Source organism: Clarias gariepinus, chromosome 28 (assembly GCF_024256425.1).
Source record: "Clarias gariepinus isolate MV-2021 ecotype Netherlands chromosome 28, CGAR_prim_01v2, whole genome shotgun sequence".
Classification (NCBI taxonomy): Eukaryota; Metazoa; Chordata; class Actinopteri; order Siluriformes; family Clariidae; genus Clarias; species Clarias gariepinus.
This window is the reverse complement of record NC_071127.1, coordinates 6,163,534-6,189,824: the sequence shown is the minus strand read 5'-3', so window position 1 is coordinate 6,189,824 and position 26,291 is coordinate 6,163,534. Positions and strand designations below refer to the sequence as shown.

Here is a 26,291-nt window from a genome sequence, read left to right as displayed (position 1 = left end):
TGATGTAGTCACCTTGTCTCCTCAGTGTCTGTTACGCTTCATTAATCTTGAACTTGTTAGGGAACACTACAGTCCAGCTGTACAGCGTCTCAATAATCTTAGTCTTCAATCTTTTAGAGACACATTCACCCATGTACTAAGAGAGAGAGAAAGACAGAGAAAGAATTGTCTTTAAAAGGAAATACAATAAGAGTACAATAATTCAGTACACCAGTAATAACAGGATGATTTAGAAAAATCTAACAAACTGTGGAATATCTGAGACTTTTTGCATTTATGCTGTATGAGACTAAAGGACACAACAGGTCATTTCCAAACTCTGAATAAAACTATATCACAAAGAAATCACCACTTAATTCTGAAGATTTATATTCAGGAACCCAGCTCACATACAGAGTGAGAGGTAAAGCACTTCTTACATGTATATTTAAATAACTCTTGTTTATGTGACTTTTGTGAACTGGATCTTGTTGTCCTGAGTTTTTACTTACATACTTTAATAATGTGACAATCATTCTGCTCACTCATTCACAGAAAACAATGTCTTTTTGTTTAGATAGGCCGTATGTGAGGAAGCGTGAATAATCATAAATAATGCTATAATTCACACTAGAGAAGACAAAGAAACACATAATGAGCTGCATAATGAGTCTTTTAGTCAGGTGTGTGAGAGAGGAAAGTGATACAAGAAAATAATTTGAGGACAAAAAGAAACATATTTGTTTGTAGTTTATTTAGAATATAGTGTAATATAGCTACAATCTCTCCAGTGTGTTAAGACAGATCCTGACCTGGATGTCTGTCCACCTCATAGACGTCCACAACCTACTGCTCCTGACCCTCCACCCCATCATACAGCTCAGCAGCACAAGCAGGAACACCAGTCCTGACCTCACCTGTGTCATCACATATCAGAGAGACAAAAGTAACAGAAGTCGGACAACAGACTCAGCAGTGAGACCCTAAAGGACGACGAAGAACCGCTTGACTAACACTTCTCGCTCTGATCACAACACTGTAAACCCTAATAAGTTCACAGAACTCAAAAATTATTTTGTAACAGATTACACAAAAGTATTTAAGTGATGTTTTTAAATTTTTTAAGTTTACATAAAATAAAAATTACATTTACATTTGCCTTAAATTATCTCAATGCTATCTTATAATTATTGATATTCCTCAACTTATAATTGGGGAGTAATTCACTAATAATTTTCAATATTTTTTAACTCATATAATGTGGAAAATACACTTAAAATTTTCAATAATTTTTAACTCAAAACGTGGTAAATGCACTCAAAATTTTTAAAGTGAAATACTGATGTCGGCCCACTACACAATTATAATCAGCTAATATTGTAAAAAAACATGAAAGTGACACCACAGTGGCAATTTAACAACTTTTTTTATTCAACACAATGTGCTTTTTAAAAGGCACAAATTAAAGTAGCTCAGTGAAAACAAAGTGCTTGTCATAAAGTAAATCAAAAGGAAAAGGAAATGACTCCATAAAAAAATCTGTTTTAAATTAAGTGTTAATAGTTCCATATTCTGGTAGTAAACATTGCTACAGAGTATATATTCAGTATTTTGGGTCTCCATCTCACATTATGATAAAAACTCACAAAGGATTCATGATAAAATTTAATAAGATTCTAAGTATAATCCATCCTCAACAGCAATGACAACTATTAGAATGTGAAAAAGTTTAACACTGTTTTTCAATGTTTTGGCACTTACGGTTCCTTGAAAAACACAAATATCATTCAAATAAAATACTGGTTTCTACTGTGCCGTACTTCAACTGGCAACATCAAGGTAGTGCATCAAGGTAGGCATTAGGCAACAGAACATTAAACATGTATAGTGCACGAATTGAACAGTCGTTTCCCACGTTATTTTGTACAAAAAACTTTAGCAACACGTCAATGTTGTGAATTATTAACAATCAGTGTATTAAAATCTGAGGTAGAACAGGCAAATAGTCACATCCTAAATTTGAGGTAGAAGAGGCAAATGATATTTGTAAAAAGGGGAACAAGAACAAACAAAAAAACTTCAATACTCAGCTCAACAAATCCATTCTGAATGATTCACTCACTGAACAAATCATTCTTCAGCGTCAGCAGACGCCCTTTCAGTGGTTTGTTGTCCTCAAGACACACCTCAAGTCCTCAAGTTTGAGGGCAACAAACCTCAAGTTTGTTGTCCTCAAGACACAAGACACAACTTTTTGAATAAATGTGAATGTAAGTTCAAGATTCTTTGGGTACTGTAGGTCTAGTGCATAGATGTACCCAAAGAGCAGGAGAAATGAGTCAGCCAAATTTGTGGGACCACTCACAAGTATTTTATCCTCCACGACAATACAGATGCTCTCAGGGCTGAGGAGGGACGCATCAGTAGTGTCATCCATGACGACTGTCAGGAGAGCCAATGGAGTGTCAGTGAGGTCTGGACCATCTGCTGACTATAAAACACAAATAATACAAGAATGAATTTAGCCCCTCAAAAATACAAATCATGCTAATGATGTTACTTGGCATTTAGACTGCAACTAAGCTACATGTTTATACTATTTTCTGTACATATTGCTTAAATCTTCTGTTAGTTTCACACGCATCGGTTAACACTTTTTGAGTACTGGAATGCTTTATACTTACCTCTTCATAATTTCTACATGTCAGTTTGTAGAATAACAACTCAAGTGAACTTCATAAACAGGTCCTGGGGGGTATTCCAAAAGGAAGTTCAACATACTCTGAGCCTAACCCTGAACTCTGAGTTGACTTACCCTGTGAAGTGAAACTCTTGAGTTTTCAGTTCCAGAACAGCTGATCTGAGTTAGGTAAGTCGACTCTGAGTATGTCAACTCTGAGTTGAGCCTGTGCCTGACGATTAGTAAAAAGCCATCATAAATAGAGCTCCAATACTGTGATTGACCATGGCAACAGGGGAGAAAACAGGAAGCAGATATTTTCTGGCCGCCGCCATAATAAAAATCACTGACAGTTTTAAATGCCGTCGTCTTTTTACTTTGAATGTAACATCACTTTCTTTTATATTAGCCTTTGAGGAAGTGGTTAAATGTTATTCAGTGTTTTATTTAATTAAATTTTAGGCTGTTTTATTTAATTTGAATTGGCTGAAAATGAAATATAATTTTTTTTTCACATTGGCTCCTCACTTTTGTTTTTATTTGACATATTAAAGTAAATGTTTATTCAGTAGATATTTTAACTTGTAGTAGCTTTTACCACCAACAGATGCTGTTTAACACACATCTGTGTCCTAACATCCTGCTGAGTAGATAAACATAAAGTGCTGCTCATCTCCACCACGTCCGACAGAGGGTCCTGAACTGAAAACTCAAGAGTCTCACTTTATAGGGTAAGTTAACTCAGAGTTCAGGGTTGAGCTCAGTGTTTGTTGAACCTACTTTCTGGAATAGCCCTCTGGAATGATTAACTCAGAGTTTTCCTTATCTCAGGGTTCACTCTAAGTTTTCACCTAACCTGCTTTTTGGAATACCCCACTTGTTCTCCTAGAGATCTTTGAGTGATGTTATATGTTTAAGCTGACTGGATAGCTAGGCAAAGGGATCGATAGTGAGGCCAGTACACTTACGTTGCAGGTCCTGAAGAACTTGGAGGCATCTTCACGCAAGTAGACAGGAAGTGCACGAAGGACGAGGGCCCGTCTCATATTTATATCACGTTGTTCCTAGATGGACAAAAAATATCCATTACAATAGTAATTACACAAATGCAGAGCAAACACTTAAAAAAAAAATCTAAGTGTTAAATAGCTTCATATTCTGATGGTGGTCATTGCTATAGATGGTAGATACAGTATTTTGGGTCACCATTTCTTCAGTAAAACATTTTTCAAATAAATAATTTTCTATTGTAAATACTTAAATAACTCAAAGGAAAAAACTCAAAACTGTAAACAAGATTTTTACAAAAACAGTAGTTATTTGGACTTCTTTAAACTGAAGCTGATAAAGTATATTTTTAAGGTACCTCTTTCTGATAGAATACATCTTGTCAAGACATTTATCTCTGATGAGATTGACAATGTTGTGTTCATGCCATAAACACTTAACCTCTCAACCAATTCACACTCTGGCTTCTTACAGTTGTCCGCAAACATTCTATTAATAATCTGTTTCTGAATCATGCAAAGTTAAAAATTCACCTGAAAGTCATAAATCCTTATGAGCTTGGCTAGCTCCTGCGCTATCTTGCCAGTCTTGGTGGCCTTGTCTCTGAACAAGGTGATGAGTTTAGGCGTGTGTCTGTCCAGCTCCTTGTAGAATTGATTGCGCAGGTTAATGTTGTTGATTCGGTGGAACTCTGCAAACACCTGTACATAGACAGAATTACACAGAAATGTATAAAGATGAATTAGGAACAGAAATGTAAATGTATTTTGAGAAGTTTTCAGTTGGCAGGTAGCAAAACCAAGGGCAATTCTATTAGGGATGAGTCAGAACCAAAGTCAAAATAGAAAGTTAATTGTCTTTTTTTTTTATTTAAAACAGGCCGTATAATGTTATCTAAAGGAAAACTAATAATAAACCTCTGTATATTTTGTTTACGGTGAATGGCAAAAATATGTTACAGCGTGATGTGTTGTCAACTTTTACATTTGCTTTTTGGTGAATTTATTGAAAATTTAGATTTTAGAATATTCATTTAAATATTGGAAAAATTTATCATGTTCAAAGTGGGCATGCTTAAGAGTCATGTTGATTAATTGCTCTCAACAGGGAGAACACTAAAATAAAAAAAATATATTTATTTTTTTACCTGTGACTCCATAAGTAGGGCTGGCCATCTGCTCATGACATCTCTCACCCGTGGAGCTACAAGAGCTCCAACGATTTCTTGGCGACGAAGAGCATAGGATGTGTTCATGAGCTTGCCTATTACTAATTGGTTTCTCTCAGTCTTTTCGACTTCATGTATGATTTCTTCTCTCATTGTTTCCAGAGTGGCTGGGGTTTGATCCTTCGGTAGGTTAATGATGTAGTTGACCTCAGCTTTTCGAGCTTTCTTTATGTTTTGATGGGGGTGATCTTTGTCGGGGTTGTTTCGGCTCCGCTTCCCTGTGTTGATGGCTACTTCTGCAACCCCAGCTTTGGCCAGATTGTTACGGTAAGACGCAACCTTATACCCTATGTGACGTTTCCATCCCAACTCCCCGTCTTCACCAGTCGTCATTCTGAGACATGGATGAGCTGTAATCAAAGCTTTAGCAGCCATTGCCAATTCCTTTTCATGTGGGTATGGTTTAAAACTGTAGATCGTTTCTGCCGTTTTTTTAAGGATTTCACTCTTATGTGACCTCTTTAACTTCAGCAATTTTCCTGATTCTTCATAAACATGATTTCCTTCTTCTAGAATATGCTCCATTTCATAACCAAAACCAGGAACAACAAAGTGATCAGGCCAACTCTTCTGCCGCTGTAATGCATGTGGGAGTATGTCTGTGTCAGAAGATGCAGTAGATGAGGTGTCACCTTCAGGTCTGACGACTCTCAACGTGCCCTTTTCTGGTAACTCCTTGATGTCCACCAGTAAACAAAGCTCACCATCAAAGTCCGGATCCTCATAGTGCAGGCTAAAGTCCTCATCCAATCTCGGCTTGAACCTTTCTTGCATTATTTCTTTCAGCTCCTTCACTGACTTTGGTCGCTCAAGTAGAGTAAGTTTCAGGGCGGTGTCTCGTGCAACATACACACGTAGCACATGCTTCTGGGCAGCAACCATCTTTTGGTTCCTAAAGACAGAAACACATTCATTTTCATGGAGAGTGAAGGTGACACACACAACATTTACATGTCCACAGACCAACTGGTCCACACAGCTCCAAGAGAATGTTAGTTATCTGTTTACGTCCTTCAACAAACCTTCAGTTTAATAATATGAAACGTTTGGGTGTCAAGATCAATCTTCCATCTATGTTGTAAGCACAGAGAGGTGTTTTGTCATTTAGCTCTGATGGGGTGTGAACAGTCAAATTGTTTGGGAAAAGTTCATAGGATCTCAGGTGTTCAATGTAGTGTGTTGTGTGCTCTTGGCAAAGAAAGACAATTGTACTGTTAACCAGGAGAACCTTTTGAATTCTACAGTAATTAGGCAGTCCTCCCTCTTGTCCCACAGACAAAAACATTCCTACATCATAATCAGTTCCATCAATGCAGACCTTTGATGTACTGTAAATAAAATTGCTTGCTGTTATTTGTTCAATGTATGTCTTGGTGACATTTGGAAGCATTGATACCAGTACAGAAGAGACATTTGATGTTTGCTGGTGAGGTTTAAAGAATCCTGAGGCACTGAGGTGGTATGCTACCATGTATTGATGCCTGTCTGCAAGTGTTTTTAACACATTTTTAAAGTTGTGTGTGTCGTGCACAACTCTCTTAAAAAAACGGTGTTTACTCTCAAACCTCATCGTCCACAAGTGTACAAGGGGCCCAAAACGGCGTACAAGGTCAGGATAGTGTTCAACGTAGTGATGCTTAGGACGGAGTTTGAAATCTGGAAAAGCTTCCTTCAGCATCTCTTTATGATCCTGTATCTTAGATTGTAAATACTGGATGGACTCCTCTGTGAATTCTGAGCACAGCGATAACTCTACTACCTCTTTTAAGTCCATTAGCACAGTCCATGCTTCATCCTCTTCAGGAACTGCATTCCCAATAATTAAAGGGAGCAGTCTAAGCAATGTGGCATTTTCATGGCCATTACCTCCAATGCTTTTCTTTACAGCGAAGGACTGTGGTATTTTATGAGGTTTTTCAAGCTTGTCTGTGTGCTGGTACGGAAACGATAGAATTCTCTCATTCAAAAATTCAAGGGTGAAGTATTTGTGACGGATCATCTCTCCGATACACAGGGCAAGCTCTACAGGCACAATGCCCTCAAAAAGATCGTGGAGGGCATCAGGTGGAAAGCCAGTGACGGTATGAAAATGTTCTAGATGCTGGCTCAGGACACAATCTGCCTGAACACCATTCTGACTCTGACTTTCCCCATGCATTACAGCATGCACATCACTATTATGGCTGTCTTTTGTTCTAAGACTGAACTCGCCACTTGCAACTTCATGAGTCTGAAGTTGAGCTTGTGTTGCTGTGCAGAATCTGCAAAAATATTCTGCTCTAAAAGACTTTGAAAAGCCTGCCAAATCATGGGCTGCAAGATTGTCAGACACCACACACATGACTGTTCCTTGAACTACCTTACCAATAGACTCGATGAATACCCCATCTTGTTCAAGGGTACGGAGGTCTCTCAACAAAGGACCAAGTGCTTTTTCATAGCCAAATGTCTGTATGTCAGCCAATTTACATAAAGCTGCAAGCTGAATCACATGAAGGGCTGATCGGTATTTACTGGGAAGATCAGCAAGCGTCCAATATACTGAACATATTTTGTGTATTTTGCGTGACGTGCCAAGTGGATTGGCTATTTCCAAATCATCAATGTACAAAATGAGTGGAATCTTTAACTCATCTGAAGACAAGAATGTGTTCTCTTTGAAGTACAAACCATCTTGGTGGCTTACATAATGACCGTTTTGTGCCACTTTTGTTTCCTTAAGTTTGTCCAGAATATCTGTATGATTGAAGATTTTTTGTATCATCTCAAGAATGGGAACATGCACTGCTGTGTGTCCTGGCTGTAGCAGATACTGTACAGGCTTTACTACAGGATAATTATTTTCGAAGAAGGTTTTCCTTCTCTTGGTTGAGGATAACTGCTTCCCCTTAGCTGTGGCACTAATAATAACACTACTGTCCATAACAGTACTGACAACCTCATTTAGAAGTGTTTCACTGACAGTGATGTCTTGACTCTGTAAGACCTCTCTAATGTCATGTTTGACTATCGGTTGGGACAAGGAAAATATCTGAGTCAAATGTTCAACTATTTCCTGAGATGCCATGTCAGATACATGAAGAATAGATTGCATCTTTAGGAATAATGATGCCAAGTTATGGTTCAACTGGGCTCTTAAAGTGTCTGTGTCACACTGACTGTTTACCTCATTGAGGTCAAATGTGTCCGCAGACCCTGCACTGTGACTTTCAGCAAGTTCCCCAAGACTTTCCGCTGCAACTACAACTAGGGCACTATCTTTGTCTGCCAATACGACACATTCACCAAAGTCTGAATCATCACCATGTTCTCTACTTTTGTGTGCATTAAACGCCGAGTAGCTATTTGTTCTGTAATTACAGTTCTTGAATGGGCATGCTACCATCTCATGACTTCGTAAATGACTTCTCAAATGACCAAATAGAATTTCCTCAGAAAAGGGCTGCTTCAAGTTACACAAAGGACATGTAAAAACAACACATTCCCCTTCAGTTGGATCTACTCTACGTGTATCATTATGAGATCTTGACAGATGAGCTTTCATTGCTCCGAATGATGGAAAAGTACAAATACAACTGTCATAGAAACATGGCAGGGGGGACACTCTTGAATATTGGCTATGCAGTACAGTATAGTGCCAAAATAATTGCCCGCGGGTATTTGATGTTGCAGAACACAACTTGCACTTCCACTCCATTGGGCCAACTTCAGCCTGCAATTTAAATATTTTCAATGAAAGTCTAAACCAAGTTAAACTTTAAGATAAAATGTGTGTCAAATATATCAAAAACATTAAAAAAACAGAAAATGTTAAAAGATGAGCAATTTAGTTATTAACAAGCAAAGCATCAAAGTTGTGTGCTTATAGATCTGCTATTTCTGTTTTTGTTTTAATAATAAGTATTAACCCTCCTGTTACCCTAAAATCCGCTAACAGCTTTTTTCCAGTGGGGCCATGTTGACCCCAGCAAGTGAAACCTCCAGAATATGACTTTTTGACTAAAATTGTGTCAGGTTATTTATACCTTTGTTGACTTGTTAAATAGGCCTTTTAAATAAACTGACCCTAAATGCAACTGGTCACAAAAAGGGTAGAGGACATAAAAAAAAAACATGTTAATTTTATGTTTGCAGAGTTGTCCTCATTAAATTAGGAAAAGTCATTAAATCTGAAGCTCAAAAAATAATGTTAATCATATTTTTACAGGTGTTAAACATCGCATTTGGTTATATTGACTCCGAGGGTAACAGGAGGGTTAATAAATGGTTCAAGTGATCAACTGTGGACCCCACAGCTGAGATAAAAGCATTTAAAGAAATAGCAAAGTAATCACTGTGGAAACACATAAAATAAAACCAATTGTTAATAACACTCTTTCATAATACATCCTACCTGAACTGTTAAAATGATTTCAAGATGATCTCACAACCACACACTTGAGCCTACGAAGAAATACAAACACAAGTCTGGTTAGCATCATAACAACACTCTGACATTATGTTATTTAGCATTGTTCGTTTCACGCTAGCTCACACATACACACAGCTCGACAACGTAAAATACGGACACTTATTGAAATACGTATACTCACAGTACTCGCATGCATTACCGGCGAACAGAGATACCAACAACAACCGGCAGAAACCGGAAAACAGGGATAAAATTATGCTTCTGGCCCTCGCCAGAGAATTTAGACTCGTGGACCCAACTCCACCATCAGAATCCCGGGCAAACATGCATTATGGGAAATGTAGTTCATACAGGAAACCCGCTGATAATGTTTCGCCGTTGTAAGACGTATCTGTCACATTCAACAACTTCTAAAGTTACATTTACTTGGATTTGTAAACTTATTACAAAAAAATCACTGTGCACATTGGACAGATGTATTCTCAGTTCCAAATTTAAGACTATTTATCGAAATTCAATAATAAAATAAAAACCTTATACCCCTATCTCACCTTCACGGTTTTGCGCGGTGGCCATAAGTACGGTTCATCATGATTTACTGCGAGTTTTTGGCGCTGTGATTAGGTTTCCATCTTTCCGCGCGAAAAATTAAACATGTTTACATTTTTTTGCCAGTCCTCGCGGAAGCTTGCGGTCCTTACAGAACTTCGCGGAACGTTGGCGGGAAATCGCGGCGACTCGCGGTGCCTAACTCCGCATCTCACCGTCAGTCAAACCGCATAGGTGAGATAGGGGTATTAGCGTTACTTACCAAATCAGGGCTGATACTAAGACGGCGCTTAAGAAAACGATGGCAATAAGACTAACGAAAAAAAACGAAGTGGTGGTGGTTTGAAGTGGGGGGATAAAAGTGCGCATTGCAAACAAACAAAAACAAATTAAACTGTGTTCCACATCTACGCGGGCTGGCCAAGACTTCCCCACATCAAGGCAAAATCAAAATGGCTGACTCAGCTTTCCTGAGGGAGAGATAAGCCCCACCCACCAGTACGTTATGACGCTACTGTGTGGTTTCTAAACTTTTTGAGCGTTCCACACAAATTAGCTATAAAATATGGAGCCCTATTCAATTAAAGTGGCTTAAATCTCAACTGAGCTTAACACTTTATAGTTTGGTCAACTGCATAACGACATTTGACTGTTATGACCCTATTAGTTATGAGCTAGTCCAACTGTTTGGGATTACAGTGAATAAAGAAAAGCTCGCTATCTTTTTCAGTGATTCTTGTGTAATTGATGAAGTAATTTCTTTTCGTATAAACATCCACTGTAGGTACAGATGTTAAGTTTGATCTTGAAGTATGACAGCAAAATACTAACAACAGAACTGCAGCTCCATGACAAACACATCTGTGCAGGTCATTTAGTCATTTAAGCTTGTGAATGTGACAATTTGGTGAAACAGAGTGACAGATTCCTGAACTCTGTGGACACTTCAGGACATGCAGCTCAAGAAAACTTCACACGGCCAAGTGAGTGATTTTCTCCAGGTGTGTATGATTAATTTTTTTTTTTTGCTCTCTTATTGTTGCCCAATTGGGTCAAGATTTGATATGTAAATTAGGTCTAAAAGTCCTGAAACTAAACCAGTGGTGATTCTGAAGATTTACTCTTGTGAAATGTGATCCGTCGCCCCTGTCGTGTGTATGAATGGAAGCTGTGCACTTCAGCTGTGAGTTCACTAAACGCTACGATGACAGACATTATAGATCACATGTCAGTAAATACATCACACTGTATGTCACACATCTCAAGTGTTTAAGACGAGCCCAGATGTGTAGTTAATCAGTGGCGGCTGCTAGCTTTTGAAACACGGGAAGCTCATATTAGGCCTTCATCATAAATGTTTTTTATTATAATTGCATTTTTCATCATAAAAAATCACCTGCAAATCCACATGGGACTGAACTCGAATCTCTGTAGCGCTGATGTATACTTAAGACATGCTGTTATTTAAAAAAGGGGTTCCACCCTTTAAACAGCTCCTCCAATCATCATGCAGCAGCCCAGCGTCCTGGCCCGCCCACTGCTCCATTCACTCCCAGAGAAGCTGAGCTTCCCTGGAAGTGACGATTTTGGTGCATTTATCCAATTACTGTCCAGCTTTTCTGCAGTGAAAAAAGCTCCCCTGTGCTTCTCATAGAGCCCCAGTGAAGCTGGGCTTCAGGAGGGTTTAACGCGCTGTGCTGCACGGAAATGTATGACAAGAAAATCGCCTCAAACAATCTACAATGAATACCTGATTCTGAACGAGCTAGTCATGAAGTTGAATCAAAAAATACGACAGTGCATATATGAGCATTTATTTTCTGACATAGTAAAGGAAGCGGAGCTTCCCTTGTAGTCTTAGAGCAGCCGCCACTGTAGTTAATGAAGATATAATCAGTGTGCACATGAGAAAGCATCACATTTATGTCATTAGCAGGGGCAGCCCTAATGTGTTATTGGTTAAAAGTAATAAGGATCAGTAAAAAGATTTGGTCTTTGGGTGACGTGGTACGAGTGAGAGTGATTAGGAATATGACGTTTTATACAAAAATAAAGTACAGCTTCAGAGAGACAAAGGCTGATGCAATGCTGTTAAATTAAGTGGTAAAGTGTAAAAGAACTGGGTACATTACAGCTCACAAGACCTGTAGAAAATGAGCTCATTAGTATGTGAAGACTTTTTATTTAATGACAATTCACGTTGATCATCACTCACTAAAATTGATGTGCTAAGGGCAGCATGAACACTTCATACAGTATCCCCGTCTACCTGAGGCCATGGCTGAAGTAATTCCAGTGTTTAATTCTGTATTGAAAGCTGATGTCATAGTCCACACCAGCACCTCCTTATTGTCCAGAAGAAAAAGGTCCTGAATTAAATTTTGCATTATGAACTAATTAAGTGTTGTTCATCCCAGATTCTACAAGGCCTACAAAACTATTGTTAAAAATAATGGTTGCATCATTTCAGTTTTGCTACAGAAGCATGAAATAAAAAATACCTGTAGCTTACTCCTCAGCCAGATCAGATCCTGTAGCAGCAGCATCACCCATGTGTCTATGTTCAGTACCAGCAACTGAGAAGGCAGGTGTAGTCTAAAGATATATAGTGAGTTAAAGTGATTTGATGTTTCTAGTTCCTCATGCAGTTTTATACAGAAAAGCATCACATTTATCTGCAACAGAGTGGTTAACACTAGAAGCGCCGCGCCAGTGTCACCTACTAAAAACGCGGTTCAGCGGTCATTTGACCGCCTATTGTTTTGAATGGGAAGCTGCTGCTGACACACAATGATCGCTAGATGGCGCTTTCACCCAAAGCAAATAGTTTAGCTCCAAGATCAACTTGCACTTGGACAATGCGCCATTCATTCCCGCGTTGATAATCAGCGGTATCTTTTTTCATATTCAACTGAGAAACCCTACTAAAGAGTCTCTAAGGGGACAAAGGAAGAGGGAAAAACGGCAGAAAAAAAACAAGTCATGTTTGGAATTATAACCCAAAGTTTTTGACTTTTTGCCTTTTTTTTTGACGTTTTTTCTCCTCCTTTGTCCATCTAGGGGCTTCGTACTATAACAAAAAGGAAAGCTCTACTTAATGGAGAAAATTTATTAGTTTGTTCATTCTACTTGAAGCTTCTGAACGTCTCGGAGCAGCGATTTAGTTCTGAACTCGCTTCCGTGAAATTATCGCTAAAACAATATTAAATTTGAATAAATCAGATCTACCACAGCAGATAATAAACTATGCTATGTCATAACCGGAGCAAACACAACGAATATGTCTCGTTTCGTTCAGTGTTGCTAGGCAACGGACCACGCGCCTAATCGGTTCACTTTGCCGCGGTGTATTATAAACCTGCGAATTGTTTCACTGCTTATGTTCATGTAATAAAAGCGGGGAAAATTTGGAAGTGATGTGTGGCCACTGAATGAGAACTAAATCAAAGATTTCGGTAACTACACTGAGTGTAACATCTGCATAGTGACACTAAACAGCTGAACACCTTCACTTTTCCGTTTACCTCTGAGAAAAAAAAGCTGTATTTTGTTTGTTTATATGTTTATAAAAGTACACGAAGTAGGACACACACACACACACACACACACACACACACACACACACCTCCCCTGAGCCCTCGGTCAACATCTAATGACCGTCGGTATGCAAATGAGTCAAGACGTAGCCTAACGTGGTGTCGTGTCGGATTTCAGCGGTCACGGAGAGGAAAGACTTTGAAGCAGTTTCAGTGTTTTTTTCAGTTACAACAAGCACAGCAATGAGTCCACGTTGTTTCACTGGTTATGACATAGTGACACTAAACAGCTGAACAACTTCACTTTTTTGTTAACCTCTGAGAAAAAAAGCTGTATTTAGTTTGTTTATATTCAGAGTAACACCTTCCAACCACCTCCCATAGTCTATTGTTAGTTTTAATGATTTGGCTGAAACTAATTATCACTACATAAGTACCCCAACACCATTTATCATGAGTTTCAGCTGAAACTAATTCTATACATGCAACAGAAAATGTAGATGCAGATTCCAAATGTATAAAGATGCATGCTATATATATATATATTATATATTATATATTATGGCAAGCCGTTTAGGAAAATATTCATGAGAGAATTGAATGAAAACTCTATATATATTGAATGAAAAGTCTGAATATATTGAATGAAACTCGATATATATTGAATGGATTCTGAATATATTGAATGGATTCTGAATATATTGAATGGATTCTGAATATATTGAATGAAACTCGATATATATTGAATGAAAGTCTGAATATATTGAATGAAAGTCTGAATATATTGAATGAAACTTGATATATATTGAATGAAAGTCTGAATATATTGAATGAAACTCGATATATATTGAATGAAAGTCTGAATATATTGAATGAAACTCAATATATATTAAATGGATTCTGAATATATTGAATGGATTCTGAATATATTGAATGAAACTCGATATATATTGAATGAAAGTCTGAATATATTGAATGAAAGTCTGAATATATTGAATGAAACTCGATATATATTGAATGGATTCTGAATATATTGAATGGATTCTGAATATATTGAATGAAACTCGATATATATTGAATGAAAGTCTGAATATATTGAATGAAAGTCTGAATATATTGAATGAAACTCGATATATATTGAATGGATTCTGAATATATTGAATGAAAAGTCTGAATGAGAAACTGCGCCTGTTTTCCCGCGGGATGCCTCAATTTAGCGCGCGGCGCCCCGCGACTTGCCGTAAGCAACATTCGGGAATTTAAATAAATGTGTTGTGCTTCACTGAATATCCGCCAGATGGCGCATGGAAGGACTTTATTTAAACGCCGGACCAAGTACTGTACAACGAGGAATTGTGTATAATTACTTAGTCTAAAACAATATTTCCCCAATGCTGAAGCAAACATGAATTTTATTTTGCTTTACAACAGATATTTTCATGATAAATGCGTGTATATGTGCTTTATATTATTTTCATAATGATGAAATGAGATGCCCAAATTTGTGCTTTAAAATTCTTAATAAGTTTCTTATATATTTTTTGTAATGTTTTAACAGGGACAAAACAGTGAAAGACATGGCAATGTCTCGGTTTACATGGTGTTGAAATTAATTTAATTTCCTGATAGTAGGCTATCTGATAGTCTTAACTATGCGAATGTCCTGATTCGTGAATATGCCAACATATCTTATTTAAAACGTAAAAAATGTGTCAACATCATCAGAAGACATGAATAAACTATATATATTATATTATTAAGTAAATATTATCTTATGACCACAAACTTTTTCGGGCTTTTTATAATAAGCATCATATTTGCTGTTTGTGTCCAGCATTTAATAATTATTTCAAACATTATTTAACCACGGCTGGAAATAATAGCTGGAATGTGATGTGATTGTGAATTCATGACTAAAATAAAGCAGTTTGTCTTTTGTAAAGTACTTACAAAAGGCAGCGTTTTTATCAAAAGGTTGATAAACGTGTGTTGTACAGTATATACACCGCGACAGCGCGCGCAGTTACTCACTTCTCACCTTTCATGTAGGTCTGCTCGGACTAATTCGTTTTAAACCACTTAAAACTGCGTGTATATACAGCTCAAAACCTCCATCAGTTATTAAAGCATCTATTTAGAAAAAATGCCCCAGTGATTTCGGAGCTTCAGGAAATCTCCCGGCGCTCTGCGCATAACACCGGGCCAACTCATGTCGAAAAGAATTTATAAACGGTTTCTAAACGAGGGCTATTTTTTTTTTGTTGTTACTTATAGTATTTGTTAATTTAATTTAAATGAGGTTTGGGCTCAGGACTTTGATTCGGCATCGTGATTCTCCTCTTTAATTTACTCCATAGTTTTAATCAGCGCTCAGCCGCATGCATAAAGTTTTCCAGAGCGCACCGGCAGAAGTAGAATAATGATTATGAATGCGTCGGGAAAACAGCAAGCAGACTGACTCTAACCATTTAAAAAAACGTTTGCGTTCATTTTCTGACGCGCTCAAGTTCACCAAAAACAATACAGAACAGCGCACCTTATTTGCTATCAAACATTTATAAAATCACGTTTTTTCGTTATTGTGAGTGCGCTTAAATAAAAGTTGAGTCGTATAAAGGCATGTAGTCTTATATAGTTTTATTATATAGTTTTTGCACATTAATCAGAGTCCTCATCTGTTACATTTTTAAGGACAATAGTTTTTTTTCAGCCTGTCACGGCGTGCGCCCAAATCAATATCGCTCCTCGCTCACTAGTTAGGCGGCCTCTCCTTCAGATATGTGAAAAAGCAGGGCTGCGGAATTAAGCACGAATAGTGAAGAAGAGCTCTCCTTGCTAATATTCCCGGGCTTCCAATCCGCGCTATAAAATACTCGGGGTTTGTTGGTTTACAGTGGATTTTACTACGCAGTGTGAGTGAGACGCCCGCACACAACGCAGAAGTGCGGCATGTAAACGAGGCAAATGGAACGCGCCCCAGGGACTTCAAAGAAGAGCAAGCGCGAGCGGACGGAGGCAGGAGCTGCTGTCCGCCGATGGCCGTCGTACTCGTATTTTATAGCGCAGGGTGAAAACCCGGGATCATTGGCATGGATGAGCTATGTCCAGCTCTGTACCAGCATGTCATGTGGGCATTATAAGACTAAAAAGTGGCAGCTGGCACGCCTAAAAATAGACGCAGGTTAATTTTTTTATAGTCTAAATTAAAATCCTCCTCTTTAATGCCTCCTATTCCTATTAATCCTATTGTTCTTTTAGTGTCACTGCGTGTGCTTACAATGCCAGACAACATTCAAATGCAAATTATTCACTCTCCCCAAGTGTGAATCAGCTGTTCTCACCTATACATATTAACCTATACGTTCTCACCTAAAGTGTTTAGGTGATATTCCACCTATACAAGTGTGACAAATATGCAAAGAAAAAAAATAGGAAGGGGCAAATACTTTTTCATGGCACTTCACGTGTAGTCAGATTGTTCCACTGGGCTGAAACTGTAGCAGGTGGAGTTATAGCACCATTTTTCAAATCACACTTACTATACACTGATATGAATAACTTTGAATGATGAATGCTACGTTAATATGATCTCGGGCTTGCTCCACATTATAAAAGCAAAGCGCGGAGTTTAGTCCGAGATCAGGGAAGTACGTGATGTGGTGGAAAATAGGCAGTGGCGGTTCTACACTGTTTATTTTCAACATCAAAGTACAACGGTTGTTACAGTTTCTTGGATAAATCCACTGTAGTCACGACAAGTCACTTGCTGTGTTCTGTAGCTTTGATAGATTACAGTTACAACAACTTATTTTACTGTATTCCTTTTAGCTTACTGTCTCACGGTCAAAAGCTTGTGTGCTCCACACCTTTCTGTAGCCTTCCGTGTCTTAACAACAACTTACAACTGACGTGCGTGATAGAAATGAAACTACATAACTGTGGGATGATGTCACAGAACAACTCATGAAATGATGTCACAATACAAATTATAAGTATGATACTTAATGCTTAATGCTTAACTAATAAACTGAAATAAGATAAACATAACAACAAATCACAAGAATGAAATATGGCCCTTACAATCATTGTGTAAATTATTAACATATTGGTGTCTTTTAATTAAGGACAAAAACAGACCCTGCGCTTGTGTTTAGGACTGATGCTGAACGGCTGTGTTCATAGGTTTAACCAATGTTTTACAAGACAACAGTTAAAGCGTTTGTGGATGAGAGGTGTGTGTGTGTGTGCGCGCTCCTGCCAATTTGTGTCCATTGGTTTAACACAAACATTTGCGCACAGACAAGTAAGTCTGAAGTACTCCTCCCCCGGCCAAAAACACACACACACACACAGAGCAATTAGCACCATGTCATAGTCAGTTCCCTTTTAAAAGCTACACTCGATGCTGCGTGAAAACGCTATGGGAACATCTTGTCATGTTGCAGGTTGTGAAGCATGTGTGTACCAAACACGCCAAATTTTTGGCTTTTATAACCTCGGTCAGGTGACGTCATCTGATAGGACGCACCTGCAGGTTATAAATAGGAGTGAACCGGAAACATTCCTCAGATTCTTGTCTTCACCTAGTAGTGAGCGTGTGTGTCTAACCAGCAAAAATAAGTGTTTAACTCACCAATAATGAGTTTAAACGAGATGTCCCTCCGTGTGTGTAATCCATATCGGAGGGCGATCTCTACACTTTACTGCTTCGATTAAGTGCTACGCGCGTGCCTCGCATTCCGAGTCGCCGCGCATTCCTGGGGCTTAAACTCGTGCATCCGGCAGAGCAGTGAGAGACGGATTTAAAACTCCTTTCTTTCGCGTTCTCATCGGATCGGGAAATCCCTCTGTCCGCTCGCAAGCGCGCGCTGCGCTACTTGTGAATGGGCAAGGATAAACATCCTCTCTTGCTTCCACGGAGATGGTAATAGGCTCTAAGCACTTAAAAATAAATAAATAAAAACATAGACGGCAGGTTCTGTCGGGTGGCCGGGGGCGGAGCCTCAACGACGCTCTCTCCCCTTTTCTTAGCAATCTCCATATGAGTTAACCCTTTCATGGAGTAAGCTGTATTTATCCCGTGTTTTCCTGCCATCAACTTATTTATTTATTTAAATATAATTGAGGTAGAAACGCGGAGTTATATGATGACACCCAGATAGAAGAGACGCTTCCAGGCTATCTCTCTTCTGGGACATCATCCTTCCTGAAAAGCTATTATTTCCTTTCAAGCTGTGTAGACTTTTTATCTTCCCTGGAGGGAAAAGCTTTTCAGGCAGCAGGTCAGGTTGGCGCATTGCACACCATGGCGGTTTTGCACGCCTACCAGGCTGACCTGCTGAGAGACTTGAGTACTGGCAGGGCTCTTCAAGGTAGGGCGTATTGGATTTACGCCGGGCCACAGACTTGTCTCTTCGTGCAACAAAGCAGACGGCTCGTGCTATCGGCCGTTTTATGGCTGCTATGGTCTCCGCGGAGAGGCACTTGTGGTTGAATCTCAGGGGCATTAAGGAGAAGGATCGTGTATTCCTCCTCGATGCCCCATCTTGCCTCCCGGCCTACTTGGCGATGTCGTTAACTCGGTCGCCACTAGGTTCATTAGGCGAAGTTATATAACAAGCCTTCGAGAAATTCCTTCCCCGCCTTGCTCAAGAGTCGGGACTGTCGGCCACCCAGTCTCGACCGGGTCTGACTGTTGCGAGGCATGAAACACACAAGGAGAGTGTTTTTGAGCTGGGCACCCCCTCGCAAGATTGGGGTGCATCACGCAATCCGCCTCAAAAGAGGTCAGACTGGCATATTGTCTTCACAAAGAAGCCCTGAGGTTCATGTGCCCAGGACCGTGGGGGGTGGCCCCCCAATGGGGAGAGGCACGCAGAATTCCTTTTAAAGAATGAAGTGTTCTCCCTGGCACCCCCAGGAGGTTGGTGTTCTTGCTCCGCCACCACTGGTGTTTCGGGCAACTCCAGTCTCCAATAAAATGTTAGTTCTTCGGGTTTTTCCTGCCGTGTTTCAGGATGCCGAACATCTAACATCCCCCCCGTTTAACCAAGTCGCTGAGCTTTGCCCCTTTCTGAGAAACTGGCAGCGTGGAAGCTACTGCCAAGTATATCTCCTTGGGCACTAAGCACTGTACAGAGAAACTACAGGATTTAGTTCTCACATCACCCTCCGCGTTTCAATGGCGTGGTCGCCACTTCCATGAAACCGGAAAGTGCAAGAGGAACGGGGGCGGCGTCCAATTTTTTAGATTTTGCGGGCTTTACTGCTATCTAAAAATAAATCAATGGAAATATTGCCACAACACAGGAGGTTCCTGAGGTTCGCTTTCGGGGGCGAAGCTTACCAGTATCGGGTCCTTCCATTTGGTCTAGCTTTTTCACCCGCACATACACAAGATACATGGATGTAGTTCTGGCTCTTACGACTCCAGAGCATCCGTATTGAATTACATGACTGGCTGGCCCAGTCTCAGTAGCTAGCGCTTCGACATCAGCATGTCGTTCTAGCTAATCTTTGTTTCCTAGGATTGAGATCCAATGCCATGAAAGCATGCTCTTTCCTGTTTAGAGGACAACATTTTTGGGTGTCACATGGAATTTGAGCGTAAGCGGGCACAGCTGTCTCCCGCTCGTGTCGAATCCATTCTCAACACCGTCAAGGAAATCAAGCTAAACCAGAAAGTGACCATCACTTTCAGAGATCTTAGCTCTCATGGCAGCTGTATCCACGGTGACACCTTTGGACCTCCTGCACATGAGAGCATTTCAGTTGTGGCTAAGAACCAGGGGATTTTACTCTAGGGCCAATCCCCAATAAGGGCTACGCGCCAGGTGCTTCGTACCCTTCCTATGTGGTTTAGACCCCGGTTTCTGACTCTGGGTCCCACTCTAAGTTCGTCTTGTCGTCGCAGCAGATTCCTGTTCCTCAGGGCGATTTACATTCTGGGAAAATTTCATGTAGCGTAGGTGGACCTCTTTGCCTCGCAAGATCAGCAAATGTCCCCTTTACTACTCTCTGACTCTAAGTCAAGCTGGTCTTCCAGCCAGCGTAATTAAGACTATTCTAAGTACTAGGACTGCCTCCCCTCAATTAGAATGTATTTGAAAGTTGGTGCATGACGAAGCAGGTAGACCCAGTCCACTGCCGAATTGTTTCAGTGCTGGAGTTTCTGCAGAAAATATTTGTCCTCTGGCTTGTGCCCCTTGTTGAACCACTAGAGTCAGCGCCTCAGGTTTCTGACCCTTAAGATGGTTTTTCTAAATGGTGTTACCTCTCTAAGAGGATCGGACAGCTATTGCCCTCTCCTATGAGGTGCGTGGGCTCACTTCGCCTCTAGGAATCAGGGCTCTTTCAACCAGGGGAATTGCCTCATCAATTGCATTAGCAAGAGGTATTCCCTTGCAGCAAGTATGTGACGCGGAGGGTTGGTCCTCTCCGCACACATCATTTGCCAACATGCATCATATTGTTTTGAAGCCTTCTGTCCTCCGCCTTTACAGCTTCGGAGCAGGAGAGACATCACTTACTGTGTCCAGTACGTGCTCTTCAGATTTACGTCCACCGCATTAGCCAGTGGCGTAAGTCAGAGCAGCTTTTACATGTTTTGAAGCTGCAAGCTGCGTGAGAGATGCTATTGCCCTCTCCTATGAGGCGCGTGGGTTCACTTCGCCTCTAGGAATCAGGGTTCATTCAACCAGGGGAATCGCCTCATCAATTGCACTAGCAAGAGGTATTCCTTTGCAGCAAGTCTGTGATGCGGAGGGTTGGTCCTCTCCACACACATTTGCCAATATGCATCCTACTGTTTTGAAGCCTTCTGTCCTCCGCCTTTACAGCTTCGGAGCAGGAGAGACTTCACTTACTGTGTCCAGTACGTGCTCTTCAGATTTACGTCCACCGCATTAGCCAGTGGCGTAAGTCAGAGCAGTTTTTACATGTTTTGAAGCCGCAACGGGGGGTGGCCCCCACTACACTGGGCTATTGCCCTCTCCTATGAGGCGCGTGGGCTCACTTCGCCTCTAGGAATCAGGGCTCATTTAACCAGGGGGATCGCCTCATCTATTGCACTAGCAAGAGGTATTCCCCTGCAGCAAGTGTGTGACACGGAGGGTTGTCCTCTCCGCACACATTTATTACATTTATAGTTTGGATGTTCATGCTACTCCGGGCCCACGGGTTCTCGAGTCAGCTACCCAGACATAGTTTTGAGACCTTCTCGGCCTTGTGCGCACACGCTACACAACCTTGGAGTCCAGACACTTGCAGTGCGGCGGCGTTGGCACTCTCGTTCCCATAGCGTTTTCACGCAGCATCGAGTGTAGCCTTTAAAAGGGAACGTCTCGGGTTACTTTTCTGTAACCCTGTTCCCTGAAAAGGCGGGAACGAGATGCTGCGTCCCAATGCCGCACTGCCTATGTGACCGGACGTCCGTTCAGACAAATCAATCTGAGGAATGTTTCCGGTTCACTTCTATTTATAACCTGCAGGTGCGTCCTATCAGATGACGTCACCTGACCGAGGTTATAAAAGCCAAAAATTTGGCGTGTTTGGTACACACATGCTTCACAACCGGCAACATGAAAAGATGTTCCCATAGCGTTTTCACGCAGCATCTCGTTCCCGCCTTTTCAGGGAACAGGGTTACAGCAAAGTAACCCGAGACGTATTCTCCACTGAGGTTTCTTCCCTTCCACTCCTTCTAAGTTTGTCTTTGCTCTTTTGATGGAGTTCTTAAAACCCCCCAAAAATTTTATACTGAGAAAAAATTATTATGGGTCACATAATCACAAACACAAACTAGCACAGATACATATGATCAAGTGTTTAACTGTTGTTTTCATTTGTTTCTATAGCCAATAATAATAATAATAATAATAATTATTATTATTATTATTATTATTATTATTATTATTATTATCACTATTAGCCCAACTCTTTGACTATTTAAAACAACGTCGGGTCCCATTTTTTGCACATTGAAGTTGTTGGTTTAAGTAAATGTATTTTTAAATACACAAACAATCCCCCAACAATTAAAACACGCACACATGACTTTAAAAATAAAATTTATTCTTCCAAAACTAGTCAAAGGTAAAACAATAATTTGTATAAAACAGGTGAATACATGTTTAATTTTTGCTTAAAGGTCATTAAAATACCCGGATAACACCAGCTGCTTATCAGTCTCTATCTGGTTCTTTTATATTAAAATTTATATTAATTTTTTTTTTTTAATATTAAAGATGGAACTGTTTAATTCTTTGTTTCCCCCCTAAAGTATCAGAAGTTTTTCAATTCTATGTTCAGAATATACAGAAACACCAAACATCATTCTAAAGCTGTTGCACTGTGACGTCATCCCTCCTACAGCTCCCTCAACAGCTTGTTCAGGCACCACCAGTAGCTCCAAAAGGCGAACCGTCATCCGTCTGACTCCCCAGTCCTCCACAGCGGAGCTCTGATTAAAGAAAACAGGAGAATTTAGTGAAGACAAAGATAAATAAACTTTCCAGAATATCTAGTTGTAATAAATATAAAAGATATTAGTAAACCTACACCACAGAGTGTGTAAAATACTGTTTTGGGGAATTCTAGAATGTAAATAAACTGGGATAACTTTAACCATTGAACTTTGTTAGTGTTAACCCCAGTCTGTCTGTATTATCGTCTGCATTAAATTAACTGAGAATTTGCTTAATGCGCTTTTCATACAAATAAGTTAAGCGATATACCACTCGTATATATTAGTTCATCTCTGAAGCCAAACTATAACTTCCCGAGTACTGAAGCCCCCCACAACTCCCCACACATCTCCCCCTCACCTTAACTGATAAACACTTCAGAGTTTTTATCCAGCTCGGTAACAAAGCGCTCGCGCTACCGCGCAAAGTCACGGCCAAATTGAGAAAAATATAAACCCAGTTATAAGCGTTTAGCTCGTGAGCTCCTGTACATCTACACTCAGCTTGTGTCCTTCATGAACTGCATCAAATTATTTTCACAGAAATAACCTGCAGATTAACTCTTACCCAAAGAATAAATGAATGCTGAATTACATCAGACAACACGCGGTCAGATTCTAAAGGCATTTTTATAAAGCACAAACATTCTTCATTTGGTAGTGCAGCTTTTGTAATAGGGACATTAATAGTATTTTCGAAGCTTTAGTGTCTTTTTCAGTTAAAGAGGAGTGACATTGTAAGTTTGTGACACTGACAGTAAGCTGTAATGTTAACTCCAGACTTGGTAAACAGATCATTAAGTTATCTAAAGTTACATCTGACCGCTGCTGGTGCTGCCAGTGATTTTCAAAACGGCCGATAAAAAACTAAACTGGGAAATAAACTGTAAACTAATCCCAAACAAATTTTATGAATTAAAACACCACTTACCGCGAATAGTCCATTAAGCCGCCAACTTCATCTCTAGTGCAGTTTGGCAGCGTCAGTTCGGCGGGGGTGGGGGTGGGTTGTTAAAATCACGTGATTGCAACTCAGCACAGCAAAATTGCTGGCTTGTGTCAACGTGTCCTTGAGAACGAAGCGCCATTTAGTGGTGGAACCAGGTAAATGCATAAATAGGGCTTGAATGGGCGTGTTTACTGTGAAATCTTGACACGCCTTTCTCGAAGGAAAAGGAGGGGGGACTACGGCGTGCATAGGGCAGCCATACGCCATTTGTACGCCATTCACACGGCCGCGGCTATTTGGCGTGGCTCCATCTGTACCTATCTCTCTGTCGAGCTATACATGTCGCTCCTGAGCTGCCAGTGATCCAGACCCCCTCTGCCCGCTGGACCTCTCTAACTCATCCTGGAATCCTGCTTCTGGTTGGAGATCTCATCACATAGATGCCCTCGTGTGGTCTGCCTGGAATGCGTGTGGTGACTGGGGTTGGTTCCACTTTTCCATGAAGGTGGTTCTGTCCTCGACTGATGCAGACAGCTGTTCTCTGAGGACCGGTGACTTCAGTCGCTCAATAGTTCAGGACTGAAATTTCTCACAGTCTACCTGAGCCTCCAGGAACAAACTGGACTTTAATCTTACACATCTCCTCTTATACTGAACTTCCAGTCTCGCATATTATTATGCACATCAATCCCTGCTATCTGTTTTCACCCAGATGAGGATGGGTTCCCTGTTGAGTCTGGTTCCTCTCAAGGTTTCTTCCTATTACCATCTCAGGGAGTTTTTCTCTGCCACTGTCGCCGTCGTCCTAGGCTTGCTCATCAGGGACAATCATATAATTTTGATTCATACACATTCACATTTCATACAAACTTAATTCTTTTGATTGTGTAAAGCTGCTTTGTGATGATGTAAATCGTTAAAAGCGCTATACAAATAAAATTGAATTGAATTGAATTGTTTTTTATCCTTGGAATGGAAGAAATTGATATTTTCCTTATGATAGCATAAATTGCATTGTTTTTACAATAGTTTTTTGTCTTACAATGCATCAAGATGATACCCACGAAATGCAAAATGTTCATGATAACTCACAAAAAAAGGCCAATTTGTCTTTTCCTCAGTGTGACAAATATGCAAAGAAAAAATTAGGAAGGGGAAAATACTTTTTCATGGCACTTCACATGTAGTCAGATTGTTCCACTGAGATGAAACTGTGCCAGGTGGAGTTATAGCACTTTCAAAATCACACTAACTTTACACTGATATGAATAACTTTGAATGATAAATGCTTTTTAGCACCCTTGTGACTTAATAATAGTCAATGCACCGAATATTTTCTAACAGCCTGTACATTATATGTTTTAGCAGTATTGTCTTGCATCTTTTAAAATAAAAAAAAATAAAAAAATTACAATACTGCGAAAATGTCTCATTTTGCTGTCAAACTGTTTATAAGCCTCCTGGGTCTCTGTAAGACTGGTGCTATTAGACACTGAAAATATTGTGGTTTTATATGTTGTTTGTCTTATTGTTCTTTCCTTTTTTCTTTGTTTTACAAATATACATCCGCATCCGCGGTAACATAAACACGCACAGTTTGTGTTACCACACAAACGCACTTGCACATCCATATGCGTAGAAAAGAGATGTACATATGTACAATATACATATATTTGCATACTGACTGGGCTGGCCCACATTAAATGTAAAACTGTGTCGCCATTATTAGAAGACATAAGTGTACTATATATATATATATATATATATATATATATATATATATATATATATAATCATATTAAGTAAATATTATTTTATTAACATGAAGTGCTAAGGGCTTTTTATAATCATAATGTTTTTTTTTGCTGTTTGTGTCCAGCATTGAATAATTATTTCATCCATTATTTAACCACAGCTGGAAATAAAAGCTGGAATGTAATTGTAAATTTATGACTGAAATAAAGCTGTTCGTCTTTTGTAAAGTACTTTTAATTTACAAAAGGCAGCGTTTTTATCAAAAGGCTGATAAACATGTGTTGTACAGTACATACAACGCGCTCAGTTACTGTAATCCTGCTTCTCACCTTTTATGTAGATCAGCTCGGTCTTGTTAAATCGTTTTTAAACTCCTGAAGTCTGCGAATTCCCCCATCAGGGAAAGAGGTTTGATAACTTGAATGAAAGGTGAGAAGGGGGATTACAGTAACTGGGGGTTCTGTGGGTGTCACCTCAGCATTGGTTTGCTTCAGCATTGGAAACAATATTGTATTAGGCTAACTTTATTAAAGATTATTTTCTTTTGTATTCTTACATGCAGATTGTAATTTACTTGCAATTGTACTTTTAAAATATAACCTACGTATCTACAGTATAAGCATATTTAACTACTTCAGCATTAAATGAGAAATATGGACTGGCTTTTAGATAAAGTTCTTACTTACTTAATTAAATATAAAAATTATATTATCTTATTATAAATATGATTCTT

The 26,291-nt window shown here is 39.6% G+C and overlaps 1 protein-coding gene across 1 annotated transcript in view; it reads right to left on the bottom strand.

Moving 5' to 3' along the window:
• Nucleotides 1–31: 31 nt before the first annotated feature.
• LOC128515598 (NLR family CARD domain-containing protein 3-like) overlaps nucleotides 32–26,291 on the bottom strand; it is a 59,656-nt gene continuing 33,396 nt past the window's right edge. Inside the window, exons 6-10 of the mRNA XM_053489681.1 lie at nucleotides 4,815–5,787; nucleotides 4,201–4,368; nucleotides 3,628–3,723; nucleotides 2,345–2,470; nucleotides 32–136 (exon numbers count right to left, since the gene is read on the bottom strand). Coding sequence (XP_053345656.1) covers nucleotides 32–136; nucleotides 2,345–2,470; nucleotides 3,628–3,723; nucleotides 4,201–4,368; nucleotides 4,815–5,787 — 1,468 coding nt within the window. The remainder of the gene's footprint in view (nucleotides 137–2,344; nucleotides 2,471–3,627; nucleotides 3,724–4,200; nucleotides 4,369–4,814; nucleotides 5,788–26,291) is intronic.